The sequence below is a fragment of the Leptodactylus fuscus genome, chromosome 3 (assembly GCF_031893055.1).
Source record: "Leptodactylus fuscus isolate aLepFus1 chromosome 3, aLepFus1.hap2, whole genome shotgun sequence".
Taxonomy (NCBI): domain Eukaryota; kingdom Metazoa; phylum Chordata; class Amphibia; order Anura; family Leptodactylidae; genus Leptodactylus; species Leptodactylus fuscus.
In genome coordinates this window covers 63,655,606-63,674,018 of record NC_134267.1, presented here as the reverse complement: position 1 = coordinate 63,674,018, position 18,413 = coordinate 63,655,606, and the positions used below count along the sequence as shown (strand labels likewise).

General features: G+C 42.2%; 1 protein-coding gene across 2 annotated transcripts in view; it reads right to left on the bottom strand.

Moving 5' to 3' along the window:
- FNDC1 (fibronectin type III domain containing 1) overlaps positions 1–18,413 on the bottom strand; it is a 150,041-nt gene that overhangs the window by 38,467 nt on the left and 93,161 nt on the right. For both annotated transcript variants that reach the window (XM_075267680.1, XM_075267681.1), the window contains exons 4-7: positions 12,140–12,257; positions 7,622–7,809; positions 3,367–3,474; positions 1,120–1,308 (exon numbers count right to left, since the gene is read on the bottom strand). In XM_075267680.1, coding sequence (XP_075123781.1) covers positions 1,120–1,308; positions 3,367–3,474; positions 7,622–7,809; positions 12,140–12,257 — 603 coding nt within the window. The remainder of the gene's footprint in view (positions 1–1,119; positions 1,309–3,366; positions 3,475–7,621; positions 7,810–12,139; positions 12,258–18,413) is intronic.

Here is an 18,413-nt window from a genome sequence, read left to right as displayed (position 1 = left end):
TGCGACCATCAAACTTAACTGAACTTGAATTGTTTTGTAAAGAGGAATGGTCCAAAATACCTTCATCCAGGATCCAGGAACTGATTAAAAGCTACAGGAAGCGACTAGAGGCTGTTATCTTTGCAAAAGGAGGATCTACTAAATATTAATGTCACTTTTCTGTTGAGGTGCCCATACTTTTGCACCGGTCAAATTTTGGTTTAATGCATATTGCACATTTTCTGTTAGTACTATAAACCTCATTTCAATCCTGAAATATTACTGTGTCCATCAGTTATTAGATATATCAAACTGAAATGGCTGCTACAAACACCAAAATATTTAGAACTAAAAATGATTAAGATTAATAGGGGTGCCCAAACTTTTTCATAGGACTGTATAAGGGGTTATCTTATTTCTAAATGAAGCTTCAGTAAATTGCAATAACAGAATTGCGAGGCCTTGGCAGACAAATGTGATGTCAGCTTGTAGAGATAGCTGCTACTGGAGGCCTGTCCAAACCATTGGAGAATCTTGAAACATGACTAGGGATTGTAACTAAACCAGAGTCTCCTCCAGTTTCTTAGGTTTTCTAGCCCCTCGTGAATACAGACCAGGGCCCTGCTAGGCTGGTTGAGGGTCCATTAACTTAGTTATAGTGCAGAACAGAATTATTTTTTCACTTAAAACGTAAAAAATACGGTGCCTCTAACCTTGAACTAGTGCTTATGTTTGTATACAAAACATTACAAAAGCTTTCTGACTTTTGACAATTTTTAATTTGATAACCCAAGGTACTTTCCTCTATAATATACCGCCATATCAGATTTGGCTCTGAATATATGCACCCAGTCATTCAATAAAGGCGTATACACATACAGCACTCCACGATTTATATGCAAAACACAAATTACTAGTAAAGAAGAAATAGACTAAATTATATTGTTACCGTACTAGCTATAAACCTAACAACACGTATTATTACACAGACATTAATTGATTTTATGTTTTATGAGCTATAAAATTCGCTCTGTGTCTACAAGGCATAGGTTTTGCAACCGCTCTGGAATCAAATGAGGACAATAAATCTATTAAGTAACAGTGAGCAGATGGGTAATTCTAATAAAGCTGAGTACTTACTCATGGGTAAGGTGACTGTAAAAGCCTTAGACTGAGGGCCCTGGCCTCTCCTGTTCGCTGCTCGTATCTTGAAAATGTAGCGCTCACCAGGCTGCAGATCATCAACTATGGCAGATGTGGTTGTCCCAGAATATGGTATGGATTTGCCTCCAAATGGCTTCATTGCAGGAGCATATGACACAATATATTCTGTACAGAATGAAAATATTAACAATTGTTCTATGCGATATTACAGAGTAAGCATATTTGTCTATACCTTACATGGGTTTGTAACAGGTATAATAAATAACGTCTCAGAAGAGCTTTGACACATAAAAACAATTACACAATCAGGCTATAAAAAGCAGCAAGCCAACGTCTATTATGACAACTGAGAAATGTAACTTATGTGAACTATGCTAAAGCACTTGTTTATTTGCCTGAAGACAGAAATTCTTCAACTACTCAGATAGTACTTTATAAGTTCAAAATTTAGAGCCGACTTAGAGAATGAACAAAGCAATAAGACAGTCTACTCGTTCCTAAAACTGATTTGGAAACCCTCAATGAATAGAGTAGCAGTGCTTAGAGTATAGATTTCTGGTAAAAAAATATTCTATGACTGTACCAGTTATCTTCCAGTGAAACAATCCATTCACATACATGAATCAGATTTCTAATGTGTGTGAATATACAAACATGGGCAAAATTGTTGGTACCCCTCGTTTAATGAAAGAAAAACCAACAATGCTCACAAAAATAACTTGAATCTGACAAAAGTAATAATTAGAGATGAGCGAGCACTATTCGAAACGGCCATTTCAAATAGCACGCACCCATAGGAATGAATCTCCCTGCGTGCCGGCTGCATTCATTCATTCCTATGGGTGTGTGCTATTCAAAACGGGAGTTTCGAATAGTACTCGCTCCTCTCTAGTAATAATAAATAAAAAATCTTTGAAAATGAACAAATGAAAGTCAGACATTGCTTTTTGCTTCAATAGAATTTAAAAAAAAAAAACTGATGAAACAGGCCTGGACAGAAATGATGGTTCCCGTAACTTTATATTTTGTTGCACAACCTTTTGAGGCAATCGCTGCAATCAAACGATTCCTGTAACTGTCAATGAGACTTCTGCACCTCCTAACAGGTATTTTGGTCATTCCTCATCACCAAACTGCTCCAGTTGTCTCGGGGTTGAAGGGTACCTTTTCCAGGCGGCATGTTTCAGCTCCTTCCAAAGATGCTCAATAGGATTTAGGTCAGGGCTCATAGAGGGCCTCTTCAGAATAGTCCAATGTTTTCCTCTTAGCCATTCTTGTGCGTTTTTAGCTATGTGTGTTTTGGGTCATTGCAAGACCTATGACCTGCCGACTGAGACAAAGCTTTCTAACACTGGGCAGCACATTTCTCTATACAATCCCTCGATAGTCTTGAGTTTTCATTGTACCCTGCACAGATTCAAGACATCCTGCGCCAGATGCAGCAAAGCAGCCCCAGAACATAACAGAGCCTCCTCCATGTTTCATAGCAAGGACATTGTTCTTCTCAAGATATTCTTCATTTTTCCACCTGTGAACATAGAGCTGATGTGTCTTGCCAAAAAGTTTGATTTTTGTCTCGTCTGTGCATAGGACATTCTCCCAGAAGATTTATACTAGTCAACAGTCAACATGTAGTTTGGCAAATTCCAGTTATTTCTGTGACCATTATGGGGTTTTCTTTCATTAAACAAGGGTAACAACAATTTTGTCCACTTGTGTTTAACCTTAAATTCAAATGTTCATTGAAAGGGTAAGGTGAAAGACCATCTTTATGCCTAACATTTCATATGTAATGTAGAATGATGTGCAATAACTTTTTTTAGAGAATATTTAGCTGCTATTTAGAAAGATCTGCATGAATAACATTTGATGTTGAGTTAAAGGATAATCCCGGTTAATCCAAGTTACCCCCTTTCCACAAGATATTAGATAATATGAAGCAAACATAGCCCCCCTTTAATACAGGGTGAATCAATAAACTAGTTTTTATCAGATTTATTTATGACAAAAATGGCTTTGGCTTCTGAAGATGAAAGGAATGGTAGGTCATGTATGTATCCATGGCCGGAAAAGATGGACACATATCGATGCATATTCAAATGTAGGGAATATAGTGGTATTATTAGAAAATGTCACAAATTGAAAGAAACAAAACCAATTATTACTAAAATAGATCAATCCTATAGCTATATACTGACTATAAGATAACAGACTTGTAATCACCTTTTATTTTGCCAGCATTGTCATTGAGTTCGTCCCACATTACCCTCACAGACGTAGGCTTGCCTCTCAGTGGTTCCACATAAAGGTTCTCAGGTGCACTTGTTGGAGCTTTGGAAATCAAATACATTGGTAAAACAGTTGGCTGGAAAAAATGACACTTTATATCTCACAATACGGAATATTAAAGTATTCACTCAACCCTAGTCTAGTGAATGTAGAAGTAATAACATTATCAAAGATGGTCTGTCAGTTTAGTAATGCGTGACTACATCTGCCCACAAATTGGGACGGTTAAACTAATAAAATTGGCAGAATTTGCACCAAAACACTGGTGTACTTGCTTTATACCTCACTTTCTACGTGTTTGTGAAATGTCATGTCAGCAGGACCATTGAAAGGGGTGTGACTTAGGGCTCGTTCACACGTGAACAAAGGGGCGGATTTTGACTGTGGATTTCGCTTCAAAATCTGCCCCTTTACAATGGTGGTCTATTCAGACCGCCGGGCTTCTTTTTTCCACTAACAGCAGGCTGCTGCTAGCGGAGAAAAGAAGTGACATGTCCTTTCTTCAGGCGGAAGCCGCGGCGCGCTGGACCGCGGCTTCCGCCTAGCGGCAGCACCCTCCTATGTCAGCTCGTTCATTTGAGCCGACATAGGAGGGGAAAGCCGCGACCGCGATGGTCGTGGCAGGCAGGTTTTGACCAGACAGAGACGCGGCTCAAAGCGTCTCTCTCTGTGTCAAAACCCGCGCGGGCGCCCCACGTCTGAACTAGCCCATAATAATGCTAAACTCTGAGCCAGAAATGGTGCTAAAATTTTGGTAGTGGTGTAAATTTAGACTATACAGTCTAAGAACATGCCAAATTTTCAAACAGCATTAGACTCTTTGGGGAATCTGGGGCAGCTTAAGACTGTCTAGTCTAAAAGTTAGGCAGTTTTAGTTTTTCTGCCCCATGATTCTAGAAAATTTCAGTTTGTTGCAACAGATGATTGAAATGGATGACAAATTGGACTTTCCATTCAACAATAGACACTAGAGATGAGCGAACAGTGTTCTATCGAACACATGTTCGATCGGATATCAGGGTGTTCGCCATGTTCGAATCGAATCGAACACCACGTGGTAAAGTGCGCCAAAATTCGATTCCCCTCCCACCTTCCCTGGCGCCTTTTTTGCACCAATAACAGCGCAGGGGAGGTGGGACAGGAACTACGACACTGGGGGCATTGAAAAAAATTGGAAAAAGTCATTGGCTGCCGAAATCAGGTGACCTCCATTTTAGACGAATAGTGGATTTCAAATCCGGGTCATATGAGAATGTGAACTTTGTGACTATGAGACAGGGATAGCTGTACAGGCAGGGATAGCTAGGGATAACCTTTATTTAGGGGGGAATGTTATTAAAAATAACTTTTTGGGGCTCTATCGGGTGTGTAATTGTGATTTTTGTGAGATAAACTTTTTCCCATAGGGATGCATTGGCCAGCGCTGATTGGCCGAATTCCGTACTCTGGCCAATCAGTGCTGGCCAATGCATTCTATTAGCTTGATGAAGCAGAGTGTGCACAAGGGTTTAAGCGCACCCTCGGCTCTGATGTAGCAGAGCCGAGGCTGCACAAGGGTTCAAGCGCACCCTCGGCTCTGATGTAGGAGAGCCGAGGGTGCACTTGAACCCTTGTGCACCCTCAGCTCTGCTACATCAGAGCCGAGGGTGCGCTTGAACCCTTGTGCACACTCTGCCTCATCAAGCTAATAGAATGCATTGGCCAGCGCTGATTGGCCAATGTATTCTATTAGCCTGATGAAGTAGAGCTGAATGTGTGTGCTAAGCACACACATTCAGCACTGCTTCATCACGCCAATACAATGCATTGGCCAGCGCTGATTGGCCAGAGTACGGAACTCGACCAATCAGCGCTGGCTCTGCTGGAGGAGGCGGAGTCTAAGATCGCTCCACACCAGTCTCCATTCAGGTCCGACCTTAGACTCCGCCTCCTCCAGCAGAGCCAGCGCTGATTGGCCGAATTCCGTACTCTGGCCAATCAGCACTGGCTAATGCATTGTATTGGCGTGATGAAGCAGTGCTGAATGAGTGTGCTTAGCACACACATTCAGCTCTACTTCATCGGGCTAATAGAATGCATTGGCCAGCGCTGATTGGCCAATGTATTCTATTAGCCTGATGAAGTAGAGCTGAATGTGTGTGCTAAGCACACACATTCAGCTCTACTTCATCGGGCTAATAGAATGCATTGGCCAGCGCTGATTGGCCAGAGTACGGAACTCGACCAATCAGCGCTGGCTCTGCTGGAGGAGGCGGAGTCTAAGATCGCTCCACACCAGTCTCCATTCAGGTCCGACCTTAGACTCCGCCTCCTCCGGCAGAGCCAGCGCTGATTGGCCGAAGGCTGGCCAATGCATTCCTATGCGAATGCAGACTTAGCAGTGCTGAGTCAGTTTTGCTCAACTACACATCTGATGCACACTCGGCACTGCTACATCAGATGTAGCAATCTGATGTAGCAGACCCGAGGGTGCACTAGAACCCCTGTGCAAACTCAGTTCACGCTAATAGAATGTATTGGCCAGCGCTGATTGGCCAATGCATTCTATTAGCCCGATGAAGTAGAGCTGAATGTGTGTGCTAAGCACACACATTCAGCACTGCTTCATCACGCCAATACAATGCATTAGCCAGTGCTGATTGGCCAGAGTACGGAATTCGGCCAATCAGCGCTGGCTCTGCTGGAGGAGGCGGAGTCTAAGATCGCTCCACACCAGTCTCCATTCAGGTCCGACCTTAGACTCCGCCTCCTCCAGCAGAGCCAGCGCTGATTGGCCGAATTCCGTACTCTGGCCAATCAGCACTGGCTAATGCATTGTATTGGCGTGATGAAGCAGTGCTGAATGAGTGTGCTTAGCACACACATTCAGCTCTACTTCATCGGGCTAATAGAATGCATTGGCCAATCAGCGCTGGCCAATGCATTCTATTAGCGTGAACTGAGTTTGCACAGGGGTTCTAGTGCACCCTCGGCTCTGCTACATCAGATTGCTACATCTGATGTAGCAGTGCCGAGTGTGCATCAGATGTGTAGTTGAGCAAAACTGACTCAGCACTGCTAAGTCTGCATTCGCATAGGAATGCATTGGCCAGCCTTCGGCCAATCAGCGCTGGCTCTGCCGGAGGAGGCGGAGTCTAAGGTCGGACCTGAATGGAGACTGGTGTGGAGCGATCTTAGACTCCGCCTCCTCCAGCAGAGCCAGCGCTGATTGGCCGAATTCCGTACTCTGGCCAATCAGCACTGGCTAATGCATTGTATTGGCGTGATGAAGCAGTGCTGAATGTGTGTGCTTAGCACACACATTCAGCTCTACTTCATCGGGCTAATAGAATGCATTGGCCAGCGCTGATTGGCCGAATTCCGTACTCTGGCCAATCAGCACTGGCTAATGCATTGTATTGGCGTGATGAAGCAGTGCTGAATGTGTGTGCTTAGCACACACATTCAGCTCTACTTCATCGGGCTAATAGAATGCATTGGCCAATCAGCGCTGGCCAATGCATTCTATTAGCGTGAACTGAGTTTGCACAGGGGTTCTAGTGCACCCTCGGCTCTGCTACATCAGATTGCTACATCTGATGTAGCAGTGCCGAGTGTGCATCAGATGTGTAGTTGAGCAAAACTGACTCAGCACTGCTAAGTCTGCATTCGCATAGGAATGCATTGGCCAGCCTTCGGCCAATCAGCGCTGGCTCTGCCGGAGGAGGCGGAGTCTAAGGTCGGACCTGAATGGAGACTGGTGTGGAGCGATCTTAGACTCCGCCTCCTCCAGCAGAGCCAGCGCTGATTGGTCGAGTTCCGTACTCTGGCCAATCAGCACTGGCCAATGCATTTCTATGGGGAAAAGTTAGCTTGCGAAAATCGCAAACTGACAGGGATTTCCATGAAATAAAGTGACTTTTATGCCCCCAGACATGCTTCCCCTGCTGTCCCAGTGTCATTCCAGGGTGTTGGTATCATTTCCTGGGGTGTCATAGTGGACTTGGTGACCCTCCAGACACGAATTTGGGTTTCCCCCTTAACGAGTTTATGTTCCCCATAGACTATAATGGGGTTCGAAACCCATTCGAACACTCGAACAGTGAGCGGCTGTTCGAATCGAATTTCGAACCTCGAACATTTTAGTGTTCGCTCATCTCTAATAGACACCTATATTTTTTTCTTTCAAACACATAAAAGCTACATATACCAGATGCAGGAGTCCTTTGAAAAACTGAAGAACTCCATTGGCCTTCTTGTTCTCCTTGGGAAATACGAACAGAAAATTCATACATGGCGTCGGGATTCAGTTTGTCGATCAAGGCTCGTCTTGTGTTTATTTGCTTGTAATCCCAACGTGCAGACTCTCCCTTTTCCCGGTATCGGATTGAGTAATGTCTGTCAAACACCAATGTTTGTTAGAGGTTGTAGTCTATACATAACAAAAACATTTGTGATATCAGAGACTGTTATAGAAATTTAATTAGATTTATTAATTTCTGCATTGGCTCAAATCTATATTTCTACGTTAGATTAGTGATTGTCATGACTTTCTGTGTCTTACACTCCAAAACTTTAGATGTTTCCAATTTTGTCACAGGCTTGATATAAAAATATCTTTTTGCATAGAATTATTTTAAAACTGATGAATACGTTACATTTAAATTCTGCAAAGGGATGAGCTAAAAGGGATGAAGTCCCTATGCTTGTCCTAAATTTTGTAGCAACAAGACTAAGATATTGTGTACTATTTTTTTTTTTTTGTAGATTGTGAGCCCCATATAGGGATCACAATGTACATTTATTTTCCTATCAGTATGTCTTTCTAGAATGGGAGGAAATCTACGCAAACACGGGGAGAACATACAAACTCTTTGCAGATGTTCCTGGCAGGATTCAAACCCAGGACTCCAGCGCTGCAAGGCTGCAGTGCTAACTACTAAGCCACTATGTTGCCCCCAAGATATTGTGTACTATTGTAATAACAGTGGAATAATCTGAAATGCTCAATAGTTTTTTGCAATATGTTTAGCTTTTACAATTAAACGGTTTCATTAATTCGGGTATTTCTATTTCTTTTGCATGCCAAAAATCACACGGGGAAAACCAACTAAGAATAAGTCCAAGATATTAGCTGCACAATAAATCCAAAAACTGGAGTAGTCACATGACAAAGTAATAAGAAATAAATGTAAAGGGGTTAAATATATAGTTATATTTCCATCACATCAAATCGATACCAAGATGGGAATACCTGTTCCTCATCCTGATCCTTAAGGCTGAGTTCACACGGAGTAAAGTGGAGTGTGATCTGGCACGTATACGTGTGTCAGCAGTTTGCATGCTCAAAAAGATCCCATTGATTTGCGGCCGCAAAATTACGAAGGGTATACACTCGTAACTCCCATTGAAATCAATGGGATCTTTTTGAGCGCGCAAACTCTGACACGCCGTATACGTGCCAGATTGCGCTCCACTTTACTACGTGTGAACTCAGCCTAAGGGTGCATACACACAGAGTAACGTGCCGCATGACCTGGCATGTATATGCCGTGTGAGATTTTGAGCGCCGTATATGCTCCCATTGATTTCAATGGGAGTTAGTCTTGTATACACCGCGTTATTTTGTGGCCGCAAAATAACACAGCGTATACGATCCAGGCTCCCAGTGAAATCAATGGGAGCGTATATGGCGCTCAAAATCTCACACTGCGTATATGTGCCAGGTCACACGGCACGTTACTCCGTGTGAATGCACCCTTAGGCTGAGACTTACAGGAAAAGCTTAGCAGTGCTGCTCTACACTCCTGTACCTCTCTTAGAGGAGAATGGGAGCTACAGAAACAGTAACATATCCGATCTATGCTGTTTCTATAGCTTCACAGATACATAAGCAGCATAGCTAACAGTGCTACGGTGTTCCCATAGGCCCCATTACACTCTATGGGAGATACAGGAGCAGCATAGAGCTGTGACTTGGGAACATTTTTCCCATCTCAGCAGCAAATTGCAGAGATGGGAAGGGAAGGGGGTCTCAGGGGTTAGACTCCCAATGATCAGATGAATATCTTCAATCTTGTGGATAGATAATAAATATTCTTTGTGCCATAATCCACTTAAGTTAACTTAACATTCCTGTCTTTCAATAACCTCAAAAGTCAACAAGGCTTCTTCACTGTAAGGAATATATCTGTGGAATAGCCTACCCCAGGAGCTGGTCACAGCAGCAACAGCTTCAAGAAAGAATTAATTACTTTATAGATCAAAATAGCATTGATACTTATGGAAATGTATAGAATGTCATGACATTTCCCATCCCCTGGTTAACTTATTTGACATATGTCTTTTTTCAACCATACCAATATAACAATATATGGATAAGTAAATCTGACTTGGCAACTTTGCTTCAACCAACATCTCAAAACCGACAAAATGAATTTAGGATGGCCCTATATAAATTTAGTTCCATTATCTATTTCTCAATGGACATTCAAAGTGTTTATTAGGCCGGGGCCCCACAGGCCAGAAACGCCGCGATTTGCCCGCGGCGAAAATGCCGAGGGAAAAATTGCGGTGTTTTAGCGTAACTATAAAAAGGGTAGAATTCTTGTGAATCCCATGCCCACTTTGCAGTAAAAACTGCAGTGCGGACATGCTGTGATTTCGCAGCATGTCAATTATATCTACAGAAATGACGGCAGCTTTCCCATAGATATAATTAGTCCGCGGAGGGAAACTCCGCAAACTTTCTCTTTAAAGCGCTGTGGGAAGAACCGTGATGCAATCCTGCTGCAGTTTTTCCGGCAGCACTTTATAGCTGTGGGCCTTAGAGTTAAGACAGATTATACAGTCCTATGAAAAAGTTTGGGCACCCCTATTAATCTTAATCATTTTTAGTTCTAAATATTTTGGTATTTGCAACAGCCATTTCAGTTTGATATATCTAATAACTGATGGACACAGTAATATTTCAGGATTGAAATGAGGTTTATTGTACTAACAGAAAATGTGCAATATGCATTAAACCAAAATTTGACCAGTGCAAAAGTATGGGCACCTCAACAGAAAAGTGACATTAATATTTAGTAGATCCTCCTTTTGCAAAGATAACAGCCTCTAGTCGCTTCCTGTAGCTTTTAATCAGTTCCTGGATCCTGGATAAAGGTATTTTGGACAAACAATTCAAGTTCAGTTAAGTTAGATGGTCGCCGAGCATGGACAGCCCGCTTCAAATCATCCCACAGATGTTCAATGATATTCAGGTCTGGGGACTGGGATGGCCATTCCAGAACATTGTAATTGTTCCTCTGCATAAATGCCTGAGGATTTGGAGCGGTGTTTTGGATCATTGTCTTGCTGAAATATCCATCCCCGGCGTAACTTCAACTTCGTCACTGATTCTTGAACATTATTCTCAAGAATCAGCTGATACTGAGTGGAATCCATGCGACCCTCAACTTTAACAAGATTCCCTGTGCCGGGATTGGCCACACAGCCCCAAAGCATGATGGAACCTCCACCAAATTTTACAGTGGGTAGCAAGTGTTTTTCTTGGAATGCTGTTTCTTTTTGGACGCCATGCATAACGCTTTTTTTTATAACCAAACAACTCAATCTTTGTTTCCAAAATGAAGTTGGCTTGTCCAAATGTGCTTTTGCATACCTCAGGCAACTCTATTTGTGGCGCACGTGCAGAAACGGCTTCTTTCTCATCACTCTCCCATACAGCTTCTATTTGTGCAAAGTGCGCTGTATTGCTGACTGATGCACAGTGACACCATCTGCAGCAAGATGATGCTGCAGCTCTTTGGAGGTGGTCTGTGGATTGTCCTTGACTGTTCTCACCATTCTTCTTCTCTGCCTTTCTGATATTTTTCTTGGCCTGCCACTTCTGGGCTTAACAAGAACTGTCCCTGTAGTCTTCCATTTCCTTACTATGTTCCTCACAGTGGAAACTGACAGGTTAAATCTCTGAGACAACGTTTTGTATCCTTCCCCTGAACAACTATGTTGAACAATCTTTGTTTTCAGATCATTTGAGAGCGGGCTGTCCATGTTCGGCGACCATCAAACTTAACTGAACTTGAATTGTTTTGTAGAAAGAAATGGTCCAAAATACCTTCATCCAGGATCCAGGAACTGATTAAAAGCTACAGGAAGCGACTAGAGGCTGTTATCTTTGCAAAAGCAGGATCTACTAAATATTAATGTCACTTTTCTGTTGAGGTGCCCATACTTTTGCACAGGTCAAATTTTGGTTTAATGCATATTGCACATTTTCTGTTAGTACAATAAACTTCATTTCAATCCTGAAATATTACTGTGTCCATCAGTTATTAGTTATATCAAACTGAAATGGCTGCTGCAAACACCAAAATATTTAGAACTAAAAATGATTAAGATTAATAGGGGTGCCCAAACTTTTTCATAGGACTGTATAAGCGAAGCCAGCATTTCCTCTGGTTTTTCTGTTATGAACTAATTTGAATCTTTTTCAGTGATATAGTTCCTATATCTGATGATATTTCCATAAAATGTAGACCTAATATCATAGTCCCTAGTACCGATCTCGTTGGAAACCATTCATCATACTATTAGTAAAAAATGTAGAAGACAACCAGACTAAACCCATGTATGGGATAAAAAACTTGAATTGGGAGTGTCACTTATTCGTTAATAATGTATTGACATATTTCTTAGTGTCATATTTTCAGGTTTAGCAGCTTACCTGTCTGAGTCAACCTTTGGGGACTTTTCATACATTGGATCTACCCATGTAACAAGCACAGATTGGGAAGACAACACTCTGACACCTACTTCTTTGGGCTCCAAAAGATAATCAGTTTCTGTAAAAAATACATTACAAGTGAACGATCTTCTTATTCATATGTAGCGTACAATACACTTCAGCAATTCAATACAATTCTGTTAATTTCCGTATCCCTGCATTATGAAGTGTAGCAGGGAATGAAAGGGATTATCCCACTGACCAAAAACGGCACAGATTACTGGTAGTGACTATGTCCACTACTACCAGTCAGGCCCAGTTTCAGCTTGGCTGTGGTCAGGCTGAAGGTGCAGCAACAGAAAGGTCCTCCCATCTTGGATTTATGGGATAACCTCTCAAGCTTCAAAATTGTGAGATTCAAAAAGGAGCTCTCTGGGAATAAGCCAAAATATGTCAGGGAACCTGCCATGATACCTGTCTGCATCATCTCATGCAGAAGCTTGTTTTGTTGCTAGTGGTATGACTGTGGAGAAAAAAATGGCAGCCATTGCACTAAATAAATACAAAACACCAATTGAATATATAATTGATAGGGTTGGAAAAAGAAATGTCTCGTGTGAAAATGTATTACCCCTGGTATAGGTCTAAATAACCCACTCTCCACATTGCAATAAAGCTGTCCATCAGCAACATAAAGTATCCAAAATTGCATGAACATTGAGGAATGATATCAACTTACCAACAGATATAATTAAAGGGGTTGTCCCATCACAAGGATCCTATCTATACTGCTTGTTAATGTGGATGTAAGACTTTTCCTAAATACATTGCTTCAGTAAAACTGCTTTGTTTGTCCACTATCTTACTTTATTCAATTCTTTGTGGCGACAGCCCTGACTTAGCTGCTCATGAGTCAAGTGATGTATCTTCCTGCTCTGAGGGTGGAGGGAGGAGGGGCTAAGTGCAGGGAGCGAGCCTGTGTATCTAGCTATTCCTGTGTCTACACCATGTGACCTAGCTTCCTGTTAGCAGATAGGGGATAGGAGCTGCTTTCATTTCTTCTGTTCTCCCAGTTATCAGGCTAGCTAACTCATTTGTGTTCATTATGGCAGAGACAGGCAGTCTCTGTATGTAACACAGAATGGAGATGCTGCTGCCTGTACTTCATAGTCCAATATGGGTGGGCGGAGCAACATGCGAATTTGGGGGCAGAGCTAAACGGTAGGTTGCCTGTGAAACCCCGCCCACCAAATGATGCAAGAAACCAGGAAGAAAGAAGATTTTACAGCAGTAAAGACTGATGGGTATGTGAGGTGGGAATACCCCTTTAAATATATGGACAAATCCAGCACAAACCCCAATGCGCGTTTCATCTAAAGAAATCCTGCCCAGCTGATAAACAGCCTGAAGAGTAATCAACCATGTTTAGCTGCCTGGACTCATCCTGCGTGGGATAGGTTTTACTTATAGTACTTTTTAAGGAGACAGCAGGGGCAGGTACATTAAATATTAAATTATGCCACAAGATTCCATTTTATTACATCCACTAGATTGCTCATAGAGCAATGCCAGAAAAAAAGTGGGAAAATATAGAACATACCCCCTGGCCATATGTAGCTTCTCATACGTTACAGGTGTGGGATACTTGTCATATTGAGCATATTACTTTGTTGCTCCAGCTCCCCACCTTTTCATTCCTGATGACATTCTTGTTACAAAACAGACACAAGGTGCGTAGATTGAATCAGGTGCTTAGATAATGGGGCCCCAACTCTGGATCAGTTGAGAAAACAAACCCAGAGACTTCTACTTTCCTGGTTAGAATATGAACAGTTGATCTCCTTCTTTCATAGCTTTTTCACTGAGGATCCATATACTTTGACTCTTATGGATATTTTCAAGTAATTCTCCAAACCAATGCAATAGTATGTATTGCAGATGTATCAATTACTGTTACTCCATGATATTAATAAGAGAGCTCCCTTCATTCAAAGATGGGGTAAAAAATTAAGTACCACAAACAGGAGACTGAATCCCCAGCAATTGGATCCCCATGAATCAGATACTTTTTCCCTATACTTTTGATATGGGATAAGTGTTGTTTAGAGATGAGCGAACGGCGTTCGATCAAATTGATATTCGATCGCATATCAGGTCGTTCGAGATATTCGATTCCAATCGAATACCACGAGGTAAACGCACTAAAAATTCGTATCCCCTCCCACCTTCCCTGGCGCTTTTTTTGCACCAATAACTATGCAGGAGAGGTGGAACCGGAACGACAACGGAGGCATCGAAAAAAAAACCGGAAAAAGTAATTGGCTAGCTAAATCAGGTGACCTCCACTTTATATGAATGTTCGATTTCAGATTCGGGTAATGTGAGACTGTGAACTATGTGACTGTGAGACAGGGATAGATGTACTGGCAGGGTTAGCTAGGGATTACCTTTATTTAGGGGGGAATGTTACTCTCAAAGCTCTTTGGGGCTCTATCTCATCGGGATCCCTGTCAGCTTGCGATGTGCGGGAGATGACTTTTTCCCATAGGAATGCATTGACCAGCGTTGATTGGCCGAATGCCATACAGAGTACAGCATTCAGCCAATTAACGCTCTGGTGTTGTTCACTATGCAGCGCCTTTAATTGTATCAGAGTTCTCTCATATAATGGACTGTGTGCTATACAGTGGTCCCTTGACTTTCGCGGGTCCGACCTTCGCAGAAGGGCTATACCACGGGTTTTAATATTAATATTAATTGAAGGATACTCCGTTGTTTTTTTGAACACCACGGGTTTTCCTGTGGCTGCTCATCAATATCATAAGAAAAGTTTTGTGTATCTTCTTCAATGGTGAGTACCCATATCATTTCATATACTGTACTGTACTGTACGTAGACTATTTTGAAATGAACAGTATTGCAGAACATCCCCTAACATGAAATTAAACACCGCATCTCCACTTCACGGAAATTAGACTTTTGCGGGCGGCCTTGGAACGTATCCCCCGCGAAAGTCAAGGGACCACTGTATATCCCACCTCTTGATACAACTAAGAATGATTCCATTAAATGACAGTCAGCAAACTTTAAAGCATGAAATCAAGAATTGAAAAAACAGAAACTTCTTTTTTCATGAAATTAAGTCTGATTTACCTAACAGCTTTAGTTATATGAATGTGGAGTTGCCATTGTTGGTAAAATGGCTCCTGTTCTGAGTGAAAGCAAAGGTAATTCATGAGTCTAGAATACTAGAAAATTGCAGACAGGATGGTTTAATGTGCTCTTAGTATTTCAGCACAGAGGTTGTAAATAAGGATTTATCTCAAGGAATGTCTAAGAACATACTGCCTGTAGAGAAAACATCAACCCCCTGCAGTGAACGAGGATCAAGAAAACCTTGCAATTGAATAATCACTAGAACCTGCATTTAATGACTCCCAGTAACAGAATTATAGGTACTAAAACATGATCATAGTAGGACTGGTAGGAAACTAATCATACCAAGAAGATGACATAAAACACAACATCTTAAATCAATCTAAAGTAACAACGAAAAAGCAGACCAGTTAAGTAGAAGATACAGTGTAACAAGTCATTTTATGAAACTACTTGGCCACAACCTCCCTAGACTTATGGTCAGATCATTTTCTAGATGAGCAGCTTATATAATTCACACTATCAGGAATCTCAGTTCAGCTACTTTTGCTTTAACGTTACCATGTTAACCTGGGAATAGTGTTGAGCCGATCTTGAAATTTCAGGATCGTTTTTTAAATCCGATTTTCAATTATTTTCCATCCGATCCTGATTGCGATCGTGAAATTTGCGTGATCGCCGATCGGGATCCGATCTTTCCCGATCCTGATCGCTCAACCCTATTTATGATATATACATGAATAGGTTTGAGCCAATTTTGAGATAACCTCCAACCTTGATCCAGCCAGAAAAGATCGGGATCGGAATTCCAATTGCGACTGTGAAATTTACTCGATCGCCGATCGAAATTCGATCTTTTCCGATCCCAATTGCTCATCCCTACCTGGGAAGCTTCTGAACTGTGTTCTCTGTTTTATCCAATTAGCATGCTCCAATGAGGAGGCATGTTTAAACTTCTTTCCTCCTCAGCCAGGTGCCTACAATTGGCTATTTCTCATCTGGCTTTCATTGTTTGTTATATACAGCTATATACTGACCTCTGACTTCTACTGGAAAACCACTTCTCTTCTAATTCCACCTCTGACCTTTGGCATGATACTGGAACACTGCTTGTCTCCTGATTCTGGCTCTGATGTGACCTCTAGGAACTGACCCTTAGATTGATACTGGAAAACCATTTGTCTCCTGATTTTGGCTCTGACATTTCCTCCCGATCTGACTACTGGCTTAGACATTTACTCTCCTGGTTTATCTTCCTGATTCCGATCTGCCTAATAAGTTTACTGTGGGTTCTGGTTAGGTTTCTAAATGTGGAGCATTTATTTCTTGTACAGTTTCTGTGGTGATAGCTTGTACACCAGATTCAGCATAGGTCTGTCTGGGTTCATGGCTAGCGCTAGTGAAGGCATTTGGGTGTCTGGAATTTAAACAGCTAGTTCTACTGCTCTCTATTATCAGCCAGGCCCTGCTTTCTTCTAATATTTGCTCCAGGGACTCTACCATAACACAAACATGACTTCCCTTCACAATGACAAACAAGCCAATTTCATCTATCTTATCTCTGGACTAATGAATAACCTATAATAACTTCTTGATTCCTTTTACTCCTTTCTTATTCCTAAAGTGTAATCACTTATCACAGATCTCAGTATTGAAGACCTGGGCCCTTTATGTCAAAGTTGACAATATTCAACATGAACTTCCTGTGTTTCCCAGTGCCCAATTGGTTTTGATCCTTTTCCCTATACTTCATCTTATTAAAATTTAACCTAATAACAGAAGAATTCTCCCAGAGTGATCCTCATCTTGTTCAGTCTCTCTTTCAATTGTCATCACTCAACTAAGTTTGTGTACACTACTAGCTGACTTTGACTCAGGGCTGTTATTTTTATCCCTCCACTGTCAGAAGGGCCAGCCTTACACTGGGGTGTGAGGAATGCCCCCTGACAGTACAAGCAGGGGCATAACTATCGGGGTAGCAGTGGTACTGGCTGCCACAGGGCCCCGGACATTAGGGGGCCTGGTGACAGCAGCTACCGCTGTGGTTTTTCTTTTTAATAGGAGTAATTCCAGCCGGTAACGGGCTCTATTTACTTACCTCTCCTGGCTTCAGGCAGGCTTCTGGCCTACTTGTGTGACATCCCTGACGTCACATGACCAGGTCCTGTGTCCTTATGCGTCGCGACGCAGGCCCCGGGTCACGTGACGTATATGTAATTGAAGATGGCCAACATTAGTGGGGAGTGCAGCGGAGCCAGGGATAGGTAAGTAACAGTGTTTTATATGTTTGTATCCCCCCCCCTGGTCTCCAATTATTATACTCTGGGGTCTGAAAAGACCCCAGAGTATAATAATTGCTCACAATGGGACATAATACTGTGTACAAGGGCCACTATAGGGCATCATACTGTGTGTGCTGGGTCCACTATGGGGCATCATCCTGTGTGTGTAGGGTCCACTATGGGTCATCATACTGTGTGTGCAGAGACCACTATGGGGCATCATAATGTGTGTTCAGGGGCTACTATGGGGCACAATACTGTGTGTAGGGGCCACTATGGGGCACAATACTGTGTGCAGGGGCCACTATAGGGCATAATATTGTGTACAGGGGTCACTATGGGGCATAATAGTGCGTGCTGGAATGCGGGGGAAAGTCGGTTGGTCGTGGTCTTCGACATCGATCGGGGGGAGGGGGCCCAAGTCAAAAGTTCGCCACAGGGGCCTGCCATTCTTACTTACGCCAATTAGTGCAAGGATACAGAAGAGTATTGTTGGGGGGTGTTCCTCCCAACCCAGTCACCAATATCTACGGCATCAGGAAGCATACCAGCAAAGCTGACTTTGCGCTGAATTCATTACATAAAGTTATAGTGTAATTGCCTACATGTTTTCAACCTCAGACATACTTCTGTGACACAGAAAGTCAGTACAATATCTATGGATTATTCATTACTACTTGATATTTGTGTCAGGGGGCTATAAGGAGTTTATAAAAATGTGTTTGAGCATAGTTCGGGGTACTGTCATGCAATTTGTGTGACTATATAGGTGTATTCAACCTAAGAATCATGAAAAATTAATTATTGATATATTGATATATGACATACATGTTAAG